This window comes from Hippoglossus stenolepis, chromosome 19 (genome assembly GCF_022539355.2).
Source record: "Hippoglossus stenolepis isolate QCI-W04-F060 chromosome 19, HSTE1.2, whole genome shotgun sequence".
In the NCBI taxonomy this organism is placed as follows: domain Eukaryota; kingdom Metazoa; phylum Chordata; class Actinopteri; order Pleuronectiformes; family Pleuronectidae; genus Hippoglossus; species Hippoglossus stenolepis.
In genome coordinates, this window is record NC_061501.1 from 19,932,241 (window position 1) to 19,959,133 (window position 26,893).

At 45.5% G+C, this 26,893-nt stretch overlaps 2 protein-coding genes across 3 annotated transcripts in view; one reads left to right on the plus strand and one right to left on the minus strand.

Annotated features, from left to right (window-relative positions):
* Positions 1-1,618: 1,618 nt before the first annotated feature.
* Positions 1,619-21,564, minus strand: LOC118098514 (LYR motif-containing protein 4B). Its single transcript, XM_035142405.2, has 3 exons — positions 21,410-21,564; positions 14,594-14,714; positions 1,619-2,325 (listed from the first exon to the last, which is right to left on the minus strand). The coding sequence occupies exons 1-3, from the start codon at positions 21,493-21,495 to the stop codon at positions 2,278-2,280; spliced, it is 255 nt and encodes an 84-aa protein (XP_034998296.1). The 5' UTR covers positions 21,496-21,564; the 3' UTR covers positions 1,619-2,277.
* A 24-nt stretch (positions 21,565-21,588) lies between these two features.
* Positions 21,589-26,893, plus strand: part of fars2 (phenylalanyl-tRNA synthetase 2, mitochondrial) — a 63,396-nt gene continuing 58,091 nt past the window's right edge. The window contains exons 1-2 of one of the 2 annotated variants that reach the window (XM_035142404.2): positions 21,589-21,765; positions 24,436-24,644. The gene's annotated coding sequence lies outside the window, so the exon portion shown is untranslated. The remainder of the gene's footprint in view (positions 21,766-24,435; positions 24,645-26,893) is intronic. The other variant, XM_035142403.2, reaches the window with a different exon arrangement.

Here is a 26,893-nt window from a genome sequence, read left to right on the forward strand (position 1 = left end):
GGAAATAGTCCTGTTGACAAACCTCAGCTCGTCTGTTTGGTCTGTCAACACGGACCAGGTTCAATATTTCAAATAAATCTCAGAGCGCTGCACTGGAGCTTCTCCTGTAATAGTTCAACAATCATGACCTCACGCCACATGAAGCGTTGTGTTTATTCAGGAGTCGCTGCCGCTGCCACCACAGTTCAGTGAAAAATCGGCCTTTAGCTGCAGAGTCAGGATTTAGAACTCAGACGCTGCGACATGGAGAGTTCACGGTGAACTTTGCGTTCGGCTGTGAGCACATCGCTGCTAGGCAACAGCAACATGGACGCCACTGAGGCTAATAGTGTAAAAAGTCTCATTCTTATGACCTCGATATCTCAGGAACATTGTGAAGAATTTCTGTAAAAGATAAACTGATAAGAGGTCAAAGGTCAAACTGACTTCATATGAGCCTGGAAAAGATGTAGACTGAAACTGTGCTGGTTGGTGGAGACAATCGACCAATCAGCTTCCAAAGTTACGATACATTCCCAGAGAAATATCCACAAGTTTGGTGAAAACACACACACACACACACACACACACACACACACACACACACACACACACACACACACACACACACACACACACACACACACACACACACACACACACACACACACACACACACACGAACACACACACACACGAATGAACAAGTTGAAAAGTGAAAAAGTCAGTTTCAGTTTAATCTCCCGAATTTGGATCAAAGTGTGTCAGTCGTGGGTCGAGTCCTCGGACTTGAACCAAACCCGTCCTGTGAGTGTGTGACAGTCTGATGAAACACTGATCACTGATTGAGCAACATGATTGTCCAGTGTGTGTGTGTGTGTGTGTCTTTGTGTGTAAGTGGGCCACGGTGTCGTCTTTATGCAAACAGATGAGTCTATTTATAGCAGCTGCTGGAACCTTGTTGGTCAGTCACCTTCACCTCCAAAACCAAACGCACCCCGAGCTCACCTCATCTGCTCAACACAATGACTGACACACACACAGACACACACACACAGACAAGGAGGTTATATTTTCACCTCTGTCCGTTGGTGTGTGAGTTTGTTTTTCAACAGATTGGAACTTGGAAGGTGGACGATGGGACACAAACCCTGGAAACTCAAATTCAGTGCAACTCTAACGTGAGTTGTTGGTCTAATAAACCGTACCATAGGGTTTCCTGGTCGTAAACGCAGGGGCAGGAAGTAGGCAGGGACAGGTGTGTGGGGACGTTGATGCAAAGACAAAGTGATTTAAAGTACGAGTCACACAATGCTTCTACATGTTCACACTGTCGGCACTGATCATAATCTCACACACGGACACTTCAGACTGGAGAAGCTGGGGATCGAACCAACAACCTTCTAAATACTGATCACTGTGCCCTGAGCCACAACCACCACGTGTTTAGTGTTCGACATGTATAATATAATAATATATTATAATATATAATAAATATAACGATATACAGACGAGAGCTCAGGCCATCGCGTCTCTGATGCTCTGATTTATTCAGGTTGGGGGTCACCTCACAAAGTAGACTCAGTGAGACGCTGAACTTCTGAACACAGGAAAACAAACAGGAGTTAAAACATTTAAATACATTTAGAAGTTTATTTATATGTAAGTTTGGTTTGAGTCGTCTCTCCGTCCTCCTCAGTTGTTAGCTCTTATACAACAAGAAGATAATCTCAAATAGGATCGACTAATTGTGCGTTATAGTACAAAAATAACACTAAAAAAATTAAACAAAAACACAGGATGGCTGCACTGATCAATGATCGAGATCAAACTCAATCTTCATGTTATTTCTGTTCTTGTTTTCACGTATTTAAAGGTTCAGACTTCTGCTTTAACTCAGTGAAGCTGTTTGACCACAAGTTGTCTCAGCTTGTAATTAATGAGATTTAAACGCTGATTCAGAAAACAAGGTTCTGTCTCGTAGAAAAGATGTTTAGGTTCAAACTGGATTCACTTGAATCCACGTGATGAGGAAACACTAACGATCACGTATGACTGAAACAATAAGATCACACATCTACAGATAAAACGCCGTCACACTGATGTAAAGATCCTGTGATCAGTGCAGCCCGGAAAATTTAACTATGTTCTTCAGTCCTACATCTCCCACAATGCATTTCACACCTCCACCAGTCGCCGATGTGTCAAATTAAAGATGGAGGAAGTAGGTTGGTGACGTCCGAGCAGTGATTGGCTCCCGTCTCTGCTGTCACAGTCCTCCTCCTCTTCTCCATCCATTTACTCCAACACCATCTTCTGGGACTCGTACATCTTCCCCACAGAGACCTGCAGAGACACACACAGTCGTCCTGAGGGTGGCGCTACAGGATGGTGTGTGTGTTATATGTCCAGAGACCCGTGTCACTGTGTTAAGTCAATATTTGCTCTGTCAAATGAAAGAACCAATTACAAGTGAGATGTAGCTGTACTGTATGTTCAAGCTGTGTGTTCGGGACACACACACACACACACACACACACACACACACACAGACTGTGTGTGTGTGTGTTGTTAGTGTGTCTGTTATTCAGCTGATCAGCTGACTCAGGCTCCTGCAGTAAACTGGTGCTGTTATGTTTTTAGATAGGGTCATGTCACTGCTTCACCACCAGGGGGCACAATCTGCTCACAAACAACTGGTACTCCTCCACCTCTCCCCTCTCCCTCATCCCTCCATCAGAGAAGACCCGCTCTCACCTCTGTGTGTGTGTGACGTCCTGATTGGTTGGAGTGTGGCGTTGGAGGGAGGCGGGTGGCTCTGGACCAATCAGCTGTGAGGAGGCTTGGTCCTCATGTAAATTGCTGCGGCGGTGGCTGATAACAAAGGGATGGCCTCTCTCTCTCTCTCTCTCTCTCTCTCTCTCTCTCTCTCTCTCTCTCTCTCTCTCTCTCTCTCTCTCTCTCTCTCTCTCTCTCTCTCTCTCTCTCTCTCTCTCTCTCATATACAGTCTACCTCCCTCTACCACTCTCTTTCATACAGTCCATCTCTCTCTCTCTCTCTTATTGTCCGGCCCACTTTACCTCTCTCTCTCTCTCATGCAGTCAGTCTCCCTCGTTCTCTCTCAGTCTCCCTCTCTCTACCACTTTACCTCCCTTAAAAGTCTCTCTTTCTCATATAGTATACCTCGTTCTCTCTCTCTACCTCTCTACCTCGCTCTCTTCATCACAGCAGTGCTGGAAAGTAACTAAGTACATGTACTCAGATACATGTGGAAATACTTGTACTTGACACTACTACAGCTCATTGATCTGATGACGTCACTTTTCAGATCAAGATTTAACAGAAAAGAGAGTTTTCTGGTAATTTTCCAGGTATAAAACTCATTTATATAAGTTCATCCAGCTTTAAGGTCAAACTACAGGAAGAGGATCCAGCAAACTGGATGAAATTTGCACCAATCAGGCTTTTCATTCCAACAACAGTCTCATTTCTACCTGAAATCGTTTCTTGATAATTGTTTGCTGATCCCTTTGCTTTAGTAAACGTGTGTAATTATACTGTATCTTGCAGAAAGCTTAAGTATCTAATGTCTATTTCTCCTGTAAAAACACAGGTTGGTATTTTAACACCAAGTGGGCCGGTAGTGTCTGCATCAACACACGTATTTTGGATGTTGTACCAACTTCTTCCACTGTGGGCGGACGATAAACCAGCGAAAGTAGCTGCTAATTCTGGTGAAAACCCTCCACAGCAGCGTGCAGTTAAAAAGAGACGCCGTGCTGAGCAGCAGGAGACAGTAACAATCGAAGCTAAAGAGCCGTTGAAAGTGGGAGGAAAGAGATGAAGCGACGCAGGGAGACCTGGAGGAGGCCGGCAGAGCGGCACAGACAAAGAAAAGGAGGTTTCTCCCGTGAGAACGGCGGGGCTCGGACCTCCGGCTGTTGTCAAGCTGAAACTCACGGAGGCCTTTGAGTGCATGAGCGAGGAGGAGGAGGCCGGGATGAAGAGCCAGGGAAGCAGGAGGATGAGAGGTGCTCAGGTAGATCATAAGCTGAGCATAAGGAGCGCTCCGCACCATTACAGACTTTCCATTTGTCAGGAGATGAGAGGCGAGCGGTCGGCAGAGGAAACACATTCAACTGTCTGACGACTGACTCCAGCGCTGAGTGTTTAGCAGCGAGACGGAAAACAAGATGAAGAATCCTCATAACGCTTCATTCACATAAACGACGTTCGACTCTGGTGTCGTTCAGCCACAATCTCCCAGAACAGCTTGATCTGATGTTTTAATCAGCGTCGTCTGTCATGTTGTTTAGTATTTAGTTTCTACACTCGTCCTCCAGGTTGTTCCTATAAATCATGATCCTTCGAGACATTTGGCAAAGGACGATACATCTAAGAGATTAAACGGAGGACAGGACGAGCGCTGAGGTGGAAACCTATGAAATGAAGGTGTGTGAAATGTCACCGCTGACATTAGGTAAGAAGCGTTTACATCCTGAGAGACTGAGACAGTTTGTTCACTGAGACTTTCAAATGTCAGAAGAGATGAAGAAATAAAAGCATTTAATCTGATATTTATACACACACGAGGTAAATGTCTCTGTGCCAACAGCAGCGACCAAAAATAAAAGTGAAGATGAAAAGTGAGAAGAAAAAAAACAACTGGAGTTCATTAATGTGTGAAAAGTTGATGCAAAGTTGAGCGGCGGGGAAGAGGCAAAGTGTCACTGCAGTGATGAGGCTGCAGAGGACGACAGGAAGACCGCAGAGCGAGAGACAAACCAGACAGACTGAATCAACTGTGGTCTGTTGAATGGAGGTGAAGCTTCTGTAGAAATATAAACTTCACACTCTCGTCTCTCTCGTCTCTCGTCTCTCGCTGGGACCTTTCAGGTGTTTTATCACAAACTCTGTTGCCTGAAGCTCCAAACAAGAAACAGACGGTTTTACTCAGTTCAGCTCTTCTCTTTTTAAACCTCGTGTTTCTCCACGTCAGACGAAGCTCCACTTTCTGACAGTTACAGTTTAGGGCCTTGACACATTCAGACAAAAGGAAGCCGACGTTTGGAGTTAGATCTACGTCCACCGCTGGTCGTCGAGTCACGTGACTGATGAGAACCAATCAGGAAGAGAACGTCTGCGTCATTGTGGACTGAAGGGTTTTTCTCTCTCTAATGTTTTCATGTTGCCGTCATGGCTTCTTCAAATTCGTACACACGAACAGCTGATCTGCTGATATGTCCCTGATCACCACAGGGATTCTGCGTCTTGCTCAAGGACACTTCAGCAGGGTTGGGGTGGCGTTATGAAGGTCAGTGTCTCTGCATCTCAAGCATCCCGCTGCTTTGATTCATGCTAATCCAGCAATTACATCTCTCTGTTCTCATTCTTCCCCTTAACCTCCCGTATGTCCCTCGTTTGTCCCTCCCTGCCTCCCTTAATTTGTCCTCTGCTTTCCTGCTGAGTGTTTGTGTGTGAAGGAGCCTCGGTGGCGGCCTCCGCTGTCAAACTCTCTTTCAATCTTTTCTACTTCGTCCTCGTGTGTGTGTGTGTGTGTGTGTGTGTGTGTGTGTGTGTGTGTGTGTGTGTGTGTGTGTGTGTGTGTGTGTGTGTGTGTGTGTGTGTGTGTGTGTGTGTGTGTGTGTCTTGCTGGAGTATTTGTACGTCCCTGTGAAACGTCCTGTGTGTGTTTTCCAAAGTGCCAGAGTCTCCTCTGGCTTCGACTCCTAATTAATTATTCATGCGTGTTGTGTTCAGGAACACTACGGGACGTTTTCAACACTGTCTTTCTGTGCATCACTGCAGTCATCACATCTTCCACCTCCTTCTTCTTTTCATTTCTTCTCATAGAGACTCATGAACAACAACATGAACGTTGTCAGTGATTCAGGAATCTTGTCTGTTGTCAGCAGGATTACACAGAAAGTACTGAACGGATTTCCGTGACAATTCAGCCTTTTCAGACACTAACTCTGGAAAATGTCCTGAAATCTTCCCTTTAGGTGACACTAAACAATTAAGTTGAGACGTGATTTTATTTCTTACATTGACCAAAGTTTTTAACCTCTAACTGATCAATTCTGCATTTTAAATTTTTCTCCAGCTGCTGATACTTCACTTCTCTGCTCTTATTTTCTCTCCCTCTCTCCTTATTGTTCTAGTTCGGAGATTTAAGAATCTTTATTGGCATCGCTGTCAAAAGTCATTGCTGCCAAAGCAATGTACAAGTCTATTAATATGAGAACAGTAGAGAATATTGATCCATCCTTCTCCTCATCTGTTCACACATCTCTCAGCTCAGAGTCAATTTAAATTCCAAATCTGTGTCGCACCAAACAGCCACATAGAGAAAACTCCCTGGTGACGCGTTATACTTAAACTTAACACTGCTTGAAGTCTGTGTCCATGAGAAAATAAATACATTACAAAAGGTAATTTGACAAAGTTCTTTTATCACAGTGGAATAAAGTATAATTTATTTATCTAATAAACCATTTTCGTGACACCATTTAATGTTTTCTGGAAAATGACGCAGAGATATAAAACCACGAGAGGAGACCTGATTCAGTCTGAGCAGTCAGTGAACATCCTGCTGCAGAGACACCACCAGCCTCCACCCAGATGTCTGGAGTGGGTTTGTACTGGTTCCACTCAACCGCCACTGACAACTGATCCTTCTGAAAACCACGAGACAAGATGAGCACCGACAGGAGGGTTCACTTCAATCTGAAACTGACACTACAGGCGTTTTACTGCTGCACACACACACACACACTCTACAGCACTGCAAGAGGAGCCTCCCTCTGCTCTCCCTTTTGCGTGAGTGTGTATGAGCGCCAGACGTCTTAAAAAGGGACCAATGGGACGTCTTCATTTACACATCCCTCTTACTGTTACCGAGTGTGTGTGTGTGACCTTGGAAATCCCCTTCACTTAGGCCCCACCCATCTGCTTTAACGAGCTCGTTTGACCGCCTCTCGTCTTGTTAATTGGCTACAATGGCTCAAAAAGAAAAAAGGCCCCACCTGCTTCACAGGCTCGCGGCCAATTAGATGCCGGCACTCAAGACCTGGCACCGCCCAATCCCGGTGCAGTCAAAGAGTAATTAAAATGTGAGTAAGTGATGGTGGAGTCATGGTGACGCCCACATGCAAATAAACAGAAAACAGTAAAACAGACAAGCAGCTTCCGTTTCTTAACGTTAAATCTTTTCACTCGGAGCGAAGGCTAATTAGGGAGCGAAGGAAGACTGTTCTCACATAGAGAAATCCTGCAGTGTGTGTGTGTGTGTGTGTGTGTGTGTGTGTGTGTGTGTGTGTGTGTGTGTGTGTGTGTGTGTGTGTGTGTGTGTGTGTGTGTGTGTGTGTGTGGTGTGTGTGTGTGTGTGTGGGGAGTTCCCTCCCTGGCAGCCAGACTCTGCTGTGATCTCCCGTTTCAGTCCGTCGCACCAAGAGACGGCGAGAGGAGGCAGAGAGGATGAAAGGAAGGAGGGGAAAAGAGGAGGAAACACAGAGGACAGCTGGTTTTAAATTGCAAGAGCTGTTACGCTTCCATTGTTCCGTTTCCTCTTTCTGCAATTTCTCCTTCTTGCCCCACAGACACCATTTAATTCCTGATTTTCCTCTCTTACATCAGGAGGATACAGACGACAGGAAACATCAAGTCTGTCCACATGAGCGAAGTCTCACAGATGGAGATCAGGCCTGACACCAGTTTCTGTTCTGGTTCCCAGTTTGTAAAATACTTTAATATTTGTTTCAACGTTTTAAAGGATTATTTATATTGAAAATTGAGTCAGAGTTCATAAGAATGCTCAGAGGGTTAATGAGTCAAAGATTGTTGGTGAGTGAAGGTGAGTGATCTGCAACAGCTGATCAAAGATCTGAACCTAAACCTGGACTTGTTGTTACTTGTATCTTCAGTTACTTGGAAATGACTAAACTTAATGAGACACCATAAAGGATTTGATAATTGGATTTGATACTGGATTCAGATTCGATAGATTTAGGTCGAACCCGATTTCTTGTCTCTGAGCTCAGAACAAAAGCCTCAGATCTCAGTCCACTCCTCATTAAGACAAAACCATCACTGTTGTCCAGTTAGATCCTGAATACTGCAGCTCAAGCCGCCGCGGGCTGCTCGGGTACCAGCGGACACCCGGACCTTTTCCAATAACGTTTGTTTGAGGTTTGAGCTGCAGGTTCAGCCTCCTCGTCTCAGTATCGCAGCGCCGCACAGAAGGAGAGGAAGGACAGAGACGAGGACACTCGTCCTCGCACACACACACATCAATACGGCCGAGCTGAGGAAAATGAGAAGCAGTGGTTTTGAGCGAAGTGAATCGATTGACTGGCTGGCAATCTGCTGAAGAGGAGAACAAGAAGAGAAACAGAGTGAAAGAAACTGAGCGAGTGACTCATAAAGAGCGGAGAGTCCTTCAGTCAGTTATGAAACGACAGTCCTGCACTTCAGACTAATGGAAGACACTGATCCACATGTGGCTGAGGACCAGCTCCACTGCTGAGGCTGCAGACGCTTCTCTCCTCAGTCTGAATCCATTCACTGCTCGTTTTTACCAACAGTCAATAATAACGACTAAAAATGACACTGAATAATGACTGCAGGCTGAAGCAGTGGGACGTCACTGGGCAGGCTCAACTTATAGTTTATTTACAGAACGATGCTCCTGTCATCTCCTGGGGCAGAGCTGCTGTAGGTCTGAACGCAGCCTTAGGGCGGAGGTGATGGATGCACAAACAAAGTGTCTGACACTGGAGACTGTGGCTCACGTCTTCTCTCCTGTGGCCAAAGACAATTTCCATGATTTTTCCCGTACGTGAGTCAAATGCTAAAACCAAATCGTCTCTATCGGGCCCTGGTGGATGGCTGCAGTATATCCGAAGAGATTTCTACAGTGGCAGAACTTTATGAGGAGAGACTGGTACCACGGCACCACAACGCAATCAAACAAACACCAACATCGTCATTAGATGTAACCAAAGAACGTAGGAGTAAAACTCAAGCAGCGATTCAGTTAAACTGCTGAACTCCTGAGAGCTGCAGCAGATCGTCTCTGCCGTCCTTCCTCTTGTGGGATTTGGACAAGTTGACCTAAACTTCGCAGCTACAGACTCTGAGATGACGAGCGTCTGTGAAACCTCTTCAGATCAGAAAACACTCATTTGGATCTTTTCCTTTCACCTCCTCATCCCCTCTCACTCATGCCCTCCTCCTCCTCCTCCTCCTCCTCCCCAGTTTCTAACTTTTGTCCTTGCATCACATTGCCTTCTCCAGTCAATGAATTTCATCATGCAGTAGCTGTGTGTGTGTGTGTGTGTGTGTGTGTGGACTGAGAATCATTATTGCATCAGACCTAGATTTCTAAGAATAGAAGAAAAAACGACAAATGACGCTCACTGTATACTGTAGCTGGTGACCCATGGCCGCTGCAGAGTTTAGGTGTTAAAGGTAAAACCAAACACTAACCACTCGTATCAGCAGAGCAATCTGGTGAAAACATGGTTTCCACCGCTCCCACGGTTACATCAGCAGGACACATAATAAACAATTATTCTGAATTACTGTCAAAGTGCAAACATTTGCTGAAATCCTGTAGCAACAGAATGACACACTCCACAGAGATGTTTTTGAGACTTTACATCTCTTTTCCTCTCAAAGAGCAATCAGTGTTTATGTGAAATCTATCCCCCCCCCCGACACAGTGATTCATCCAGTGAGCAGTCACGTACAGCACCCAGAAGGACTGAAGGGCCTGCCAACGGTCAGCACTAATGGGATACGCTGTTGAATTACTTTAAATCGAGTTTCTTAATTAGACTGAGAGCAAATTGTCTCTAATAATGTTTCCTTATGATTTGACAAAATAAAGGTTGGTATTTCCAGGCCAGATGGGATTGGTCCTGGATCTACTCTGTGCCTGGTAAACCTCCAATGAAAGACTTCCAAGAGGATCCCAATAAATATTAGCCATCTCCGTCTGTTTCTACCCAGAGTTCATGACCACAGCTGAGGGTTGGAACGTAGATCGTAAATTTAAAGCTCCTCCTCGCGGCTCAGTTCCCTCTTCACCACAACAGACTGGTACAACGCCTGTATCACTGCTGACACCACAGCCCATCTCACGCTGTACTCTCCAAGCAGAAGAGACGGAGTGTGGTTTCTAAAGCTGTAAATGATTCATGGTTGTAATGTAACATAGTGAGATTATATCAAACTAAAAAAAAAAAGTGATTTTGATCCTCAATCATAAACCTACTGGAGCAAAGGGCTCCACGACATGTTACTGTAATAATGGTGTTGTCTAACGCCGGCTATTTTCAAAGTCGGACTGAGCAGCTCTGCAGCTTCTGAGGGAGGCAGGGGATGGTGGGTTGAATCTTTGAGGGCTTCAGTAGTCAGAAATCAATACTTCAGACTTCAGTACTCAGATGTTTGTGGGCATGGTGATGATGGGAAGGCCAAGGGAGCCCAGGAGAGATGAGAGGAGAAAGAGATCTGATGTTACACAGTACACTTCTCTTGGACTCTGTTCTCCTGCTGCAGAAGAGATATTTGGGGTTTTACTCTTATGATTCCTTTCAACACTTGTTCAGGTTGAAGAAATTAACTCACGTCTGAGCAAAGCAAACCCCATTTCTGAGCACGGAGCCAAACCAACAGACCTACAACACAAGGTGCTAGAACACTCAGACTACAGCGATGATCCTGGTCTCGTCTAAAGGTTAACACGTCTGAACTCTTTTTCAGGCATTCAAACAAACGCTTGAAACACCTGTTTCACTTTGAGGTTCACCGGGTGCTTGGATCACCTTTTATCAGCCCAGCACTGTCTTTGTTTCAGCTGACTTTCACTTGGACCCGTGCTCCTTCTGCTGCCTCAGTAGAATATTTTATGAGTCAGAGAAGGAGGAGGACAGGAACCTTTCACGCTTTCATCCACCTGAGCAGCTCTCTCCCCTCTTTAATAGCCTGTTTTACAGTATGGAGTCACATACAGTAGCTGTGTGTGACTGTCTACAGCTCGGTAAAGCTACCAGCACTTGTGAGGCAGTCAGGTGTAGAAGCTGGAATGAGGGCATGGGATTTCTGAGGGACGGAGGGAGGAGGGCTGGGGGGTTTTCCGCAGTTTGAAAGATGGAGGAAGAGCAGGAGAAAAAAAAAAGGGAATGATAACAGCGAGGAGAGGAGCAGGTGACGCAGGCTTTCACGCATGGTGTCATCCCATTTCTCAGTTCAGCTCCTGTCGGCTTCAGGCTTTCCTTAAATCGCTGGTTTCCCCAAAGGGAGCAGGAGCAGAGCTGAAACTCAGTCAGAAAAGGAAAGGGGTCGATCCTCTGCCGGCGAGCTCTTCGTTGGGTTGTTGTCTGGTCGTAGTTGCAGTTATTTCATGTGGAATGAAATGGAGAGACCATTTTGAGGTCTCAGTAATAGTTGAGTAGAAAACAGCAACCGGTCATCATTTACCCTGATAGTTCAGAAAACCTAATAACTCTCTCTGAAACTCAACAGTCACACGAGAACTGCAAATGATATGTTCATACTGTCCCACAGTGGGTTTGTTGTCTGAAGCCGGACTCACCGAGGGGAACAGAGGAAAAGGGAATTAGTTATTGTAGATTTATGGCGTCATAACTCATATAACCCAATACCAACTAATTGCAAACTAAGTATGAGTTTGCAGAATCCATAAATCTACCGATAGATGGAAACAAAAATCTGTATAAGGCGAAAACAAGTTAAACATCCAACCTGTCGGGAGAATAAAGTAGAAACATTTATTCATGTTTCTTCTGGATAGAGCTGCAGAATGATTAAGAGGCAAAGTTACAGCCTTAACCAAACAGCAGATGTTATTTATACCCCGGTGTCTGTGGCCAACACAGTTATTTGCATAGATTGTAAATAAAGATGGACGATCACGGCTCCAAAAAGGGAAGCAAAGTGTGTTGATCTCCCCCTGGTGGCCGGTGGGACATGGACATGGTGGCTCCACACCCCATCACCTCAGCAGACTGTGGATCCAGATGATGTTATCAGCACAAGATATTGAGGCTTCGCTTCTGGATAGTGGGAGGAAGTGGAGACGTGTCGTCCATCTTGGTTTTCAGTCTATGAGTATCTGCACATGGGGTGAACAGGTGAATCCCACAGACCTTGGAGTTGTTTCAGCTCAACGTGGAGATCGTCCGTGTGCTCACTCGCGCTGATTGGAACTCTGTTCAAACCCCGAGAGCCATCGCTGGGCCAGTTTCCCCCCCGACATGACAGGTATAACTCAGCGCCCGATGTGGCATTTAATCTCAATTGAGCCAAGATGGCCGAAGGCTGTGTGACATTGCGGTGACATTAAGCAGCAGTAATGGCTGAGAAATGGCTCTTCAGAGGCTGGTGCTCACGCTCACACTCGCTCACACACAATGATAAAATGAAGCCACAACATTAACACGTCCTACAAATAAAGTATTTCTGTTCCTGAGTGTTTGTTTGTACAGAGAGCATCTGTCCATCATGTCTACTAAGTCTGCGTCCACCTTTCACTACAACTCTGTCTCGTCCTCCTCTGTGCTCTACTTCCCTTCTTTCATTCACATTTCTCACATTCACACACACACTTTCTCCTGCACCAATGGAGGCAGCTCTGCAGTTGCAATCCATCATGTTTACTCCCTAACTAACTTACAAAGACACACATACACACACTCAAAGTTACATGCAGGCATAGAGACACAATTAAGAATAAACTAAACTTTTTCAGCTCACACAGTCAATGATGCAGAGACACGAGCACACTCAGCGTGCGGCAGACACACACACACACACACACACACACACACACACACACACACACACACACACACACACACACACACACACACACACACACACACACACACACACACACACAGATCTGAGCTGTGTCTCAATCAGAGGTTTCATCTTTCAGGGGCCACATTTGCAGCCTGAGTGCAACCGGACCGTCTCATTACCAAGGCCCCTTCAAATGTGAAGGACAGATGTGTCCTTTCATCCCAGCAAAGACGTCTCCAATGGGTGAATCTTTCTCAGGCCAACCAACAAAGATTTACTTAAAAATATATCTGCAGCAGTGTGGACAAGGACTCAAACTTTCCCGGCCTGTCCAACCACAGCCCTGTTGCTAGGCAACAGCAGTGAGTGCGAAACAAGCTAGAGACGCAAATCATGGAAATCCTCCCTCCACCGGACAGTCGCACTTCGGTTTGGCTTTTTCAGAACTGGGACAAAGCTCTAGACTCTTTTCAGCTTTGAGTGCAAAGGTTCTTCATCGCTCTTTTAGTCGCAGTATTCTGTGGTGGTCACATTATATTATAGGGCTGTGTGTGTGTGTGTGTGTGTGTGTGTGTGTGTGTGTGTGTGTGTGTGTGTGTGTGTGTGTGTGTGTGTGTGTGTGTCTGTGCGCCTCCTGTAGTACTGCAGCTGCTATGTAACACGGTCCATGTTGATTCTCTGATGCATGAATCCGTGAGTGTGGGCGAGATGCGGAGTCGTGAACAGAGCCTCCGCAGCTCATCTGAACCACACTGATGTCGTGTCGACTGTTTCCTTCTTAAACTGCGCCGACCTCGCCGCTCCCCCATGGGTCAGATCGAGGTCGGACCACGTTCACAACACCAACAAACCACTGCAGAATTCTGTCTTTTCTGTTCTGCACCCGGGAACAACCAGAGTTCAAAACAACCGCACCATGGGAGGAAATGACCCCGAGGCTGATTCAGACAGACGAGGGCTGAACAACGTGGGGATGAGGAAGAGGAGAGCGAGGATGAGGAAGGCGAGGGAGGCAGCAGCATCATAAGACGCAACACAGGTTTATAAACTAAACTGTTACTTCTTCACAAATCAAACTTAAACCAGACTGGACTCTGAGTCATTGTTGCCTCTTGAGGCTTGAAGTGGTATTACAAGACTGGACACAGCTAGCTGGTCAGTAACGTCTTCAACACATTTCTCAACAGTCTGTTCTTAATCTTTAAAATATCATCATATCGTCCCTTTGATGACAGAAACATTAATTCAGTTACTTTATCTGATTATTGTTCGGTTGTATTTCATCTTCTCCTTCGTTTTGATCTGGGTTTATTTTTTCTTTTCTTCCAGAAAAGTGCTGCATAAACACGACGACTCTTCCATCTGTTATTTTCATTACAGTGTCAGTATGTAAATTTCATCATTAAATTTGACTCCACTAAACTCAACAGTCGACTGACAGTGCTCTGCTAACATGGAAAAATATACGAGTGTGTGTGTTGCATTAACAAACCTACGTGACTCATAAATCCTCACTGTTATCACACACACGCACACACACACGTTTAGCTGTGTGTACATAATCAAGTGTGTGTTCGAGATGAAAGGCAGTAAGCAAGAGGCAGACTGACAATCCTCTGGTGGGATTGGCTGAGAGGCTGCTGACGCATTATAGGAACAAAGTGACGGACAGTGAGGTGATTAGACCAGAGGTGTGTGTGTGTGTGTGTGTGTGTGTGTGTGTGTGTGTGTGTGTGTGTGTGTGTGTGTGTGTGTGTGTGTGTGTGTGTGTGTGAGAGAGACCTGTCTCTGTATCAGTGCCGCTGTCCGCTGTCCCTCCTCCATCAGTCGAGCCACAGCTTTTGGATCCTCTACTTTCCTGTTGGCCCTGAAGGCATCACGCACCCGCCGCAGTGCATAGGTCCTGTAACACACAAACACACAAACACTTTGGTTTCATTCAGTCCATTTATACTAAAGAAAAATCAGACAGGGGATGACAAAGACATATGTGCAGTGGAGAAAACAAAGCAAACAAACGACCAAACACAAGTTTACACAAAAAACCCAACACAATCCTCATCAACACAGGACAAGACAAGTGAGAGAATCTGAAACAAGTCACTAATCAATCAAGACGTTAAAGAGCCGAGTGTGGATCTGTGATTATTTCAGATCCAGACGCCCAAAATCCTTCATCCTCTTAAAAACCAAGATCTAACAAGTGTGTCATAAAAAAGTGAATTCAATCTGGATAAAAGTCCCTTTGGACTCTTCTGTCAGACACAACACAGGGGACATGACCGAGGGTTGGACGTCACAAGGGTTTGATAACGACATCTGAGGAATCGTTGAATTTGACTGACTTGGCCATTTGAGTTCTCACAGCCCCCCCCCCACAAGCCTTCAGGAACATGTCTGGACTTCACTGGGTCAGAAAACAGCTAACATTCCCTTCTAGGTAAATTGAGTAGAAGGTCAATTAAAGTCCTACTGTAATAAAAGAAAGAAGTTTGAAGCACGTTTAACTTTGGCTTAAATGTAGAAAAGAGCCGGAGTTATTCCCTCGTGGACACACTTGTATTTTGGTGCAGATATATGAGAGTTATTCTCTTGTTCTGCACCAGCACCGAGCAGCTGGTGTGAAATCTAAACGTGGGCGTTAGAAATCTGCCAAACCGCACCTCAGTAACCTCAGACACACACACAGCGTTTCTGTTGTGTGTGTTGCAGCCTCGATGACACAATCTGAATAATGAACTACAGATGAGGGAGCAGATCAGAACAGACAAATTGGAAGCGCTCAAATATTTTCTGGCAGGAGCAGCTGAAGTGAAAAAGATGATTGGTTTAATGTTCAGCTCTTCCTCTTGATGGACTTGGGCCTCGTTACAGCTGGCAGCTCCTCCGATGTGAGCGAACTACAACGCCGACCTTGGGAAGTCAAGCCGCATCACGGCCAAGACATTCGTCTTCTCTGACCGTCTTCTGAGCTCGTTTAAGATTTAAGACGGAAGCAGTAAAACTGTGATGCATCAGATTTACATGCTGTGTTAAATACGATGGTCGTCACGAGGAGCGCCAGGGACACTGGTGAGGATTGGATGGATGGAGCTGAGGAAAGAACAAGACTAAGAGTGAGATCTAAATACAAATTAAAGCCCATTTATTCATTAGAATAACCATTAATATTGACAAACAGAAACTATGTCTGTGAAAGACTCATGAACTGTCAACTTGTTTGGTGTCAGTACTGTGGACACAGGAGTTCACCAAGATAAACCAAGTTAAATCATCTGAAAGGAAATCAACACCCTGCAGTCGGTTTCATTATCAACATGTCTGAAGAGGAACATGTCAGTCAGCAGAATATAATCCCACTGTTCATTATTTATTCTGGCAAACAAAGCTGTGCTTCTTCAGCTCATTTAAATGTATACTATAAAAAAAGGAGAGGTTCTCCTGCTTCTTCTAAATGTATTTATTTTCTTCCATTGTGCGCGAGTGCGTCGCTGACACTTCAGAGGGAATTCTCTCGTATGATCTTTGGAAGAAGAGAAGAAGGAGACGAGAGAAGGAGGAGAAGGAGGAGAGAGAGGAGATTTCCACATTTACTTATTCATCAGAAGCTTTTGTCATGTCCTGATGAGATGACAGCACTCACACACACACACACACACACACACACACACACACACACACACACACACACACACACACACACACACACACACACACACACACACACACACACACACACACACACACACACACACACACACACACACACACACGAGAGTTATTTTAAGTGGAGAACAAGAAAGAGACATAAAGAGGACGGAGACAGAATTAGACTCACACGAAGACAAAAGAAAACCCTGAATCAGTTTGTTTGTGTCTTGTTGTCGTTTCCTGTGCGGAGCGATGACCTAATTCTGACAGTGTCTTCCTCCTCCTCCTCCCCCCCCCTCCTCCTCACACCTGAGGGTTTGTGCCCTGCAGCCTTTTAAAAAGGCAGCTCTGGGAACAAATGTACAGAAGACGACAGCTGACGATAAATAAATCAACTGAAAAGGTGGTTTCTCATTTCTCAAAGTCAAATTAAGATAAGAGTGTGATTCATGCTGCCTTAATGTAAAACAAAGATACGTCGGTTTCAAAGGATCTAAGGCTCATTTATGCTCAACGTATAAATGGATGCAGCCTTCTGCCTCCTCTGCATTCATCTGGTCCGTCTTTGTAAATGACTTCGAAAAACGTACAGATATGGATGAAACAGGAAATCGTGGGGGGGCAATAGTTCAACTGAGAGGACCAAAGGACACGAGGAGACATTTCAACAACGGTGGAACTTTTTAAGGAGAAACTTGGAGGCTGGTGAGTACAGGTGTCTGTATGATGGGACAAACCAGATCAACATCGTGACGCATCTCGTACATAACGACGACTTTGCACGGTCATTAAACAATACGTCCACTAGAGGGCAGATCAGAGTAGAGAACTTCTGACAACCTAACAAAGAGACAAAATCCGCCAGTGGCCAAAATTAAAATTATTCAAATGTGCTATCGTCATCTTGCTTGAACTATTGGCTACACTGCCCCCCCCCAGGATTAACTGCTCCGCTTGTCTGTTACCTCTCTCACTCGCCTCTATGATGCTTCTCACTTATTGTACGAAACATTTTCTGTTGCTGAAATTAAACAATTTCAATGTTCAAATAAACTAAATAAATGCTAGATTTCATGTCTCTGTTCTGTTTCCTGTTGGCAGTTGTGCTGATCTAATTTTCCTGCAGAGATTCATAAATGTTTCATCTCACTTCTGCTCATCTCTTAATTCAGCCAAACTCTCCCACCTTTGTTTGCTGCAAACGCCTGCATTAGCTCTTATTGCAGTCAGAGAGAGAGAGAGAGAGAGAGAGAGAGAGAGAGAGAGAGAGAGAGAGAGAGAGAGAGAGAGAGAGAGAGAGAGAGAGAGAGAGAGACAGACGACAAATTCAGCCTGCAGCAACGTCTGGCATATTCAGGTCATCCTGCAACAATCCAGCAAGTACGCCCATCGCCCATATGGCTGCTGCTTATGAGGGGAGGAACACAACAAAACTGCTTGTTGTGGTTTATACTTCCAGAAACACCATCATTAACAAACTCATCAAGTCGTGGCAAAAATGACCCAGGATCAGTTCATGTCAAACATCCAACTCAAGGAAAAGCACATTTTTGTTGTGCGTGAACAAACCCTGCAGCAGTGGCAACTATTGTGAATCCGTATTCGTCGTGTGATGGACATTGAGACCTGTGTCATCTGAACCTCGAGCAGAGAGCAAACATCAGATTTAAATTGTAACTCATGTTGAAGATCATCGTAGGTGATGGGAGATTGGTTCATTTCTACGACGCAGAGATCAAACAGCAGCATGGATGAGCTACAAAGCCATGAAAGCGAGTCAGGAGCTCGACCACAACATGTCGTCCCCCAAGGTCAGAACAGCAGCACGAGTTCTACTGCACCACTCAGTGTCATAAGAAAAACTAGGGCTCATTGAAAAGGGGTCTAGATCTCACCGGTGCATGATTTCCTGGGATTCTCATCTGTCTACTGAAGACGGTTTTCTTCCAAATATATTTTATTCTGTGCGAAATAAACCATATCAATCAATCAGTCATTTTCCTGCCACGAAGGTCTAACTTTTTCAAAGCGTTGCGGTGCAATGCATGCTGGTACATCTGGAAATACAAAGATCAGATTTTCCTGTCAGTACGCCTCTCACTGAAGTGGTTGTACTTTTAATGGACTCCACTGTCCCCCTGATAATTCATCATCATTATGTCCATATTCTCATAAAGTAATTAAATAGATTTCTTTCCATGACTCTGCACACACACTGAACCAGGGGGACTTTATTTTATTTGGACGAGCAGCAGGAGGAGGCCGTCTCTTATCTGACTGCTCAATAATTCAACACAGCAGCGGTCGGCATGAAGGCTGGCGGGGAGCGGCTGCTCTCTGATGTCCGTGTAGAACGTCCTGTGTTATGACAGTTGAAGACGTTGTCCCAAACTCACCCCAACTACACACACCCACACACGCCTTGGTAAGAAGTACTAAGAAACACCCTGATGAAGACGAGTTAAAGGACAAAGTCCATGAGATGAGGGAGTGGACATGAGACGTCCTGGGTTGAGTCTCCAGGTCAGAGTTTGTGGGGATGGAGTGAGTTTTAAAAATCAAACGCTGTTGAGGTTGTAAATTATTTAATGAGAAACCAAAAGCTGCTCATATACAAGACCTATATTTATAAAGCACTAATTCCAACCAACACCCAAAACAAATGACCCCCCTCATCACTTCTCCACAGAACTGCTCCCCCATCACAACGTATTGATCTAGTCACAGAATTAAACAACACAAGAGGAATATGAGTCGGGCCTGGAAGAGAAGAGGAGCTTCACTGCAACTATAATAAATGCAGTTAGATAATTGAAACTGCAGGTCAATGTAAACTAGTTTAGATACAAGACACAAAAACAAACAGGTGCAGCTTCAGCAGATTAAATTCAATATTAATCCAATATCAGTCTGAAGCTTTTCAAACAGTATCAGCTTTAACAGCAGCAGGCTGGATATTGATTTCCAGAATAAATGCAGAGTGTCACCATTATCGTGAAGGGACGACACAGTGAGTCCTGATGAGATCTGAGCAGCACGAGGGTCAAAGGTCAAGTGCAAACTAGGCCACGGACTCTGGCTCTGACCCTGAGCTGAGTTCACATCAGCCGAGTCACTGAGAAACCCTGTGACCTCACTGTCCAACCCACTGCTGCAGTGACCTCTCATGACTGTTTAACCACATAGAGGAAGCAGATATCCCCTAAAGGCCCAGTAGAAACCTCCTGAAGGACCAACAACACCTGTTCAATGACCAGTGCAACCTCCACAATACACCAGCCCTTCCGTAGTGACTCTTCAGTGTGCACTTAAACCCTCGTGACAACACTGAAGGACCTGTAGAACCTTCTCATTTTCATGTGTAGAAACTTCTACGACCCAAAGAAACTCCTGGAGGACTTGGAACGCCCCCATTAACCCCTACAACTGCTTCAATTGATCCCAACTAAGATCTAATCACAAAAAGACTTAAGTTCAACTCTCTACACCAGAATTAAAATATGTGCTGAAAGTGTCTGCTGTGACCATCTGATCTCGCCTCCTCGCTCTACATGCCAACGATCACGTGTCTGAAATCATGTTGTTTTTAACCAGCTTGAGTTTACAGATGTGTCTGATGACGATGTTTGTGTCTGTGTGTTAGCAGAGTGTCCGATGCCACCGGGGTCTCCCCCACACAGCCAGAGACAAACCAGTTGCTTTTCAGCATCTTTATTTCTTTAAACAAACAAATACATCCAAACCTCAACTTAAAGGGCTTTGCCGCTCAGATCAGGTTAGCTCAGGTTAGTTCAGGTCGGCATGTACGTGCCACTTCTAACAGGAAGACAAGTGCACCCTGCTAAGGTCCCACTGCACACAGGATTATTCACAGATTGTTTGAATGACATTTTATTTCATACACATTTAAACAGTTTTATCATTGAAAAATACAGAATTTAACTATATAACAGTGTCAGCAACACTAATTGATTATCCATGTTGAAAGATGCTGGTCATTTTCTTCCAGAAGGGGGTCGAGTGATAGGAGCCTCCCAAAGCAGTAAAGACTACGTCATGACCGAAGAGACCCAATCAGACGGCAGCTGTTAGTGTCTATGTCATCGTTACCAAATATCTGTTTCTGCTCGTCCAGACTGAAACGTAGCTTCTGTATTTTCAAACTAAAATGGGTCCAGCAGCGTCTCCTAACTTCTCAGGTTAAGTGGCTCTAACACTCCAGTAGTGTGGACGCCAGACGTGTCTGTAGCAGAGTTGATGTCTTTTCCAGATGAAAAAAATAATGTGTGTCCTAAACCACCTGAGTGCAGGCGGAGCGACGAGACCTCAGGACGCATCGGAGTGAGTTCAAACCTGAACTCAGAACTGACCCCAGGACAGCAGGTCTGAACGAGGGAGGGTGAGGGGTGTGCATGGAAGAGGGAACACCCCCGATTCAAACTCAGGGACACAACCATCACTTTGGACTGAAGCTGCCGCTGAGTGTTGCTTTAATGAGAAACACCAGAATGACCCTTTAACTGTAACACACACAACAAACACACAAACTCCCTCTGCTTTAACACAACACCGGACACACACTGTGCCTTCTGATGACGGTCATTTAGTTATTTTTTAATTTCCAAGTGTATTTGATTCAATCTGCAGACTGACAGATGTAACTGCACACACAACATGTGACATGTGGACTGAACAGCAGCAGGAGGAAGAGCGATGTTAAAGACCGAGCCGTTAAGAAGCAGCTGATTCCGCAGAGGTCAAGTTCCCCCCCACATGTCCTGGTGACATCATGCCTGGGACTGATGTAAACACAGCCGTTAGCAGCTGCCTTAGCATGTTGTAGCGGCTACATTAGCCTGTTTGGGCCGCGGACGGCGGCTCGAGCCGGGGCCGGGGGAGCCGGAGGAGCCGGAGGAGCCGGGCCCGCGGCCACAGCTCGTCTCTCACCTGTAGTTGTACGACGGGAACTTGCTGCTCTCTCTCAGCATCGTCCTGTACAGAGAAATCACCTGCGCTCGTGTGGACGCCGCCATGATGTGACGTCAGACACCGCTGCTCCGCGACACTGTTGTCTCAGGACCCCTTCACCAGGAGTGTTCGCAGAGCGCCTGATTGAATCCTACATTTCCCCTGCCTCCAAGTCTTCTCTGTTTGAATTCACAAACACACGCACGAACGTGGCTGAAGGAGAAAAGTCAGCGCGACCACGTCCCGTCAGGTTGAAGGAGTATTCAGAGTCGGGAAGTTACGCAGGCGCGCTCCCGCCGACTCAGCGGCCACGCGACGCTGGACAGTGACACAAGGTGAGAGAAGTTTTATAACCTCTTTAAAGACACGTTATTAAACACGTGTGTTAGGTTTAAATGGACGCACGACACCGTGCAGAGACATGGACTCTAACAGGCAACACGTCGGTCACACCGCGTCTGTAGCCCTCCATCAATGTCCTTGTTGTCGGTTAGCATGTTAGCTGCTCTGCTACAAACACATGACACTGACTCTCCAACAGACTGACACTGAGACTAAACACAACCACACACTGTGTGTGTGTGTGTGTGTGTGTGTGTGTGTGTGTGTGGAGGAGTGTTATCACTGTGTGTCAGGTTACCATGACAGTTTGTGACCTGGTCATGTCATCATGGCTGCCATGGTAACAGACTCCAGCTGACCTCTTCAAGTGGCTTCAAACTTTAGACTGAGGTGTAACTTCTTCTCTGTTTTAAAAGCAACACACACACACACACACACACACACACACTCTGTAGCTGCGTTCACACATGAGCTGAAGTCAGGACATGTTCCTGACGTGTTCTTGACGTGTTCCTCACATGTTCCTCACATGTTCTGTGTGTGAGAACAAATGTCTGAGTCAGTGTCTCTGGACATGTTCTGGATCTTCTCCTGCAGCCTCCTGGTAACATGTGTGTAACATGTCAGAGTGAGTCCATGTGAGGAAACAGCAGGACAATGTGTGGAAGCTTCCCAGAGAGCGAGTGGACGTGTTGATGAGGTTTCTAACACGTGACGGACGTGAAACTGGAAGAACACAAACATCTCAGGATGAAGAAGAGGAGCCGTACAGGGAGAGACGAAGACGTCCACGTGCAAACACGAGGAGGTTCCAGATCTTCTGGTGATGAGGGCCGACGCGGTGTGGATGAGCTGTAAACAACAACACTGATCTTTCCACAGCAGAGTTTATACGTCATGTCCGGCCTCCTGCTGCTCTACAGGCTCCGCCCCTGCTGCTCTACAGGCTCCGCCCCTGCTGCTCTACAGGCTCCGCCCCTCGCCTGGATGTTCCCACATGTTCCTGTTTGAACGAGTCGGATCCCGTGCGCATGGAAGCTGCTTTGGTTGATTAATTTATCCAGAATCAGTTTTAGTTTTTCGGCTCCTTTGAAACGGCTTCACGTTAAACAAAAGTCAGGTTTTATTTGTGTTGTGTGGCAACTTTAAGTTGAGCTTCAGATGTTTGTTGTGATCAAACCGAGCCACGTGTTTGAGGACGTCACCTTCAGCCTTGAAATCACGATTTTCTGGTATTTTACAGACGAGAAGATTGATTGTGAAAATTGATTGGTGGAGTAATTGATGATAATTAGTCACAGTTAGATGTTGGAATAAAACTGAGAGAGCAAACTGATGTGTTGATGCTTCTAGAGGTGAAATCAAACAGAAACAACCTACATCATCCACTGGTTTCATCTGATTCATTATCTACATCTGTTTTTATATCATTATAAACCAAATATAAACATCAACATCTGGAGACGTGCTCATGTTTGATCACTGAAAGGAGGTCAAGGAGCGCTGGGATGTGACCTTTGACCCTTAGGGTCCGTTTGAGCTGAGTGACTCAGAGGAATGGGATTGAAACACGGTGAGGGAGCAGCAGAGCAGAGCTGCCACCTCTGTTCAGAGATTTGTCTTGTTAGAGTGGACAACACACACACACACACACACACACACACACACACATACACACACACATTTAACACTAATTCCTTTCAATCAATTCAGGACAGGTCATTTGTTTTTTCCACATCTGAGTCTCTGGTGTGTGTGTGTGTGTGTGTGTGTGTGTGTGTGTGTGTGTGTGTGTGTGTGTGTGTGTGTGTGTGTGTGTGTGTGTGTGTGTGTGTGTGTGTGTGTGTGTGTGTGTGTGCGCGCTCTTTAGTAGTGGATGTGTGAAAGGTCAGAGACACTTTCTGTTTGTTGATGTCCTGCTGTCTTTTAGTGTAAAGGTCAGTGGCACTGGTGTGTGTGTGTGTGTGTGTGTGTGTGTGTGTGTGTGTGTGTGTGTGTGTGTGTGTGTGTGTGTGTGTGTGTGTGTGTGTGTGTGTGTGTGTGTGTGTGTGTGTGTGTGTGTGTGTGTGTGTGATGAAGAGATTTACTTTGTCTCTAAGCATTCAGGTTTGTGTGTAGCTGTATTTTTTGGGGGGGGGGAGTGATCCTTGTTTTCTTGATAAATGGATTTGTTATGTTCGTTGGTTTTGTTTTGGTTTCTCCCTTTGTTCTCTTTGGAGGAAGTTGACGTCTTCTTCATCCTGAGATGTTTGTGTTCTTCCAGCTTCACGTCCGTCACGTGTTAGAAACCTCATCAACACGTCCACTCGCTCTCTGGGAAGCTTCCACACATTGTCCTGCTGTTTCCTCACATGGACTCACTCTGACATGTTACACACATGTTACCAGGAGGCTGCAGGAGAAGATCCAGAACATGTCCAGAGACACTGACTCCGACAGCAGCACATTCCCTTCAGACAGCTCGTAGCAGAGCTCCTTTTCTTTTCCACAAAGTTTAACTTTTACAGAATTGTCAGTGTTTTAGAAAGTTCTGCTGACTGATGATGGAGTGAGACGTGGCTCCTCCGCCGTGTGGACTCATGGTTGTTTCTCACTCTGAATCACCGCTGTGAGCTGCAGATTGAGTTTTCTGTCTCTGTCTCCTTTCTGCCGGGTGGATCAAGGCCTCCGTCGTTCCTCCCATCGATTGCTTCCTGCCGTGTCCGGGCCTGCGGAAGAATCCGTCTGAGACACATCAGCCCGTGACCCGAAACCTGATCGCCTCGAATCCATCCGTCCGTCTATCCATCTTCTCCTGGGTCCAGTCCTCCAGCTAGTCATCCTCCTCTGGATCAACAAGCTCTTCTGCATCATTCGTTCCACAGAGAAGTAGGTGTGTGTGTGTGTGTGTGTGTGTGTGTGTGTGTGTGTGTGTGTGTGTGTGTGTGTGTGTGTGTGTGTGTGTGTGTGTGTGTGTGTGTGTGTGTGTGTGTGTGTGTGTGTGTGTGTGTGTGCGTGTGTGTACAGTGTACCCTGCCACTCGAAAAAAAGGAATAAGGACTGCAGATTTTTACCAACCCATGTGACTCGACCTTTCCTTAACGTTACCCGAGTGTCGAAACAGAGCCATAAAACCTCGTCCTCCAGCTTGTTCGTGTGTGTGTGTGTGTGTGTGTGTGTGTGTGTGTGTGTGTGTGTGTGTGTGTGTGTGTGTGTGTGTGTTGTGTGTGTGTGTGTGTGTGTGTGTGTGTGTGTGTGTGTGTGTGTGTGGTATTATGCGGTAAACCCATAAAAAAAAGTTTGTTTTTCTCAGCATCAACATTTTGGGACTTTCCAGATTCATTAACATTTCCTAATTATGTTCATAACAAACTGAACTTGGACGACAACTTGAGCTGCAGGAACGACTTCCATTAAAACACAGATATTTTATGTATTTCATTCAACTAATAAAACATGAGTGACTTGCAGTTTAAAACTATGTGATGTAAAACTAGTTTCAGTATTTTCATTCTAAACAAACAGGGGTTAAATATGCTGCAGTTGCTCAGATGCGACAGCAGGATATTTATTTTTGAATGAATGTGTTTTTTTTGGCTCTGACCTCCCTCTCACTGCACAGAGACAAAATTCCACTGAAGGTTTTTAGTTTTATTTGCTGTGTCTAATGTCACATTCGAGCCGAGGATGTAAACAAACCTGACTTTCTGCTTTAATTGGAGGAAAAATGTAAATGTGGTGAAGTCACGGGGAAGCTTTGATGTTGGGGTGAAGATCTGGAGAAAGACCGAATCAAAGGCTGCGGCAGCTGGACCGAGGGGAGCGGTGATGTTTCACGATGTTCACGAGGCTCCGGTACAAACATCTGCACAAAACAAATACTAGACAGGAGGATGAGAAAGGTTTCTCAGCAGTGGTTTGTGGTTTGCATCCTTTGAAGTGGATGATGTAGTCCTCATCTTAAAGTGAGACAGCGACAGAAAGGAAGTCACTCCCTGTCTCTGTCTGCTGCACCCGGCTGCCCCCCCCTCTCACCTGAACCAGGAGGAGGATCTGATGCTGTGAACGAGTCTGTGCAGAAAACCTGCTGCTGAGTTGTTCAGCTGTGAAACACAAACTCTGGAGAAGCTCTGGAGACGAGTCTCTGGATTTTAACCACAGCTCATGTCTGAAAACAGCTTCACATTCAGGTACAACACAAAATACATCCCAGTCGGGTTTTAGAGTTTATTATTCAATTTAAACACCAACGTATTCCGAATCAGGCAGTAAAACATAATAGGCTGCTGCGCTCGCTATGTTTTATCTTTGTTACTTTATTTCTGAATAGTAAATCTCAGCCAAACACAAACTGTGATTGGTGGATGAGTGTAATGTCAGATCAAGCTGCCAGGAGGCCCCAGAGAGTAAAGGAGCTCCTGGGCCCCTGTTGGTCTCCTGCACTCTGAATCAGGGCTCTGCATCTAGTTTGGAGGGTAATGGGTTAGTTCATGCGTTATGCCACTGAGTGTCCTCACTAAGATAGAAGTACCTGTGTGTGTGTGTGGTGGGCTCAGCAGGTTCAGGAAGGGCTTTCTACAACAGATGGAAGACAAACACACAAACACACACACACACACACACTCATGTGTGTGTAGTGAGCGGCATCACTCACTTCCTGGCTTCTTCATTACAGCGTTTTCATTGTATTATATCACGTCAGACGCTGAAGCTAATTCTTGTTGTTACTATTATTATTGATCTATTGATAGATGAGTCTGCTGTGATTGGCCAGCTGGCCCGCTCCACCAGAAGGAGAGGTCAGCTCTTGTTTTACCTGGCTGTGTTGGGGGGTCACTAAGCATCATGCAGCTGTTCCTGGTCTCATCACGATATCGTGTGGAGGAAGAACGATCTGAACTGACATTGACAAAACCACCTTTACAACACGCAGGAGAGAAACCGTGAGAAAACATCAGGCGACAACAAAACCAGGTTAAACTTAAAGAACAAATGTTGTGACACGCTGGAGCGTCATAAGAAGGCTCTGGGTTTTACACTGCTTGTTGGTTTGACTCAAGAGAATATCCATATATAATGTATTACACCTCAAGTACAACTTCAGACAAAATCTGTAATTTGACTTTATTTAGAATAATTTAC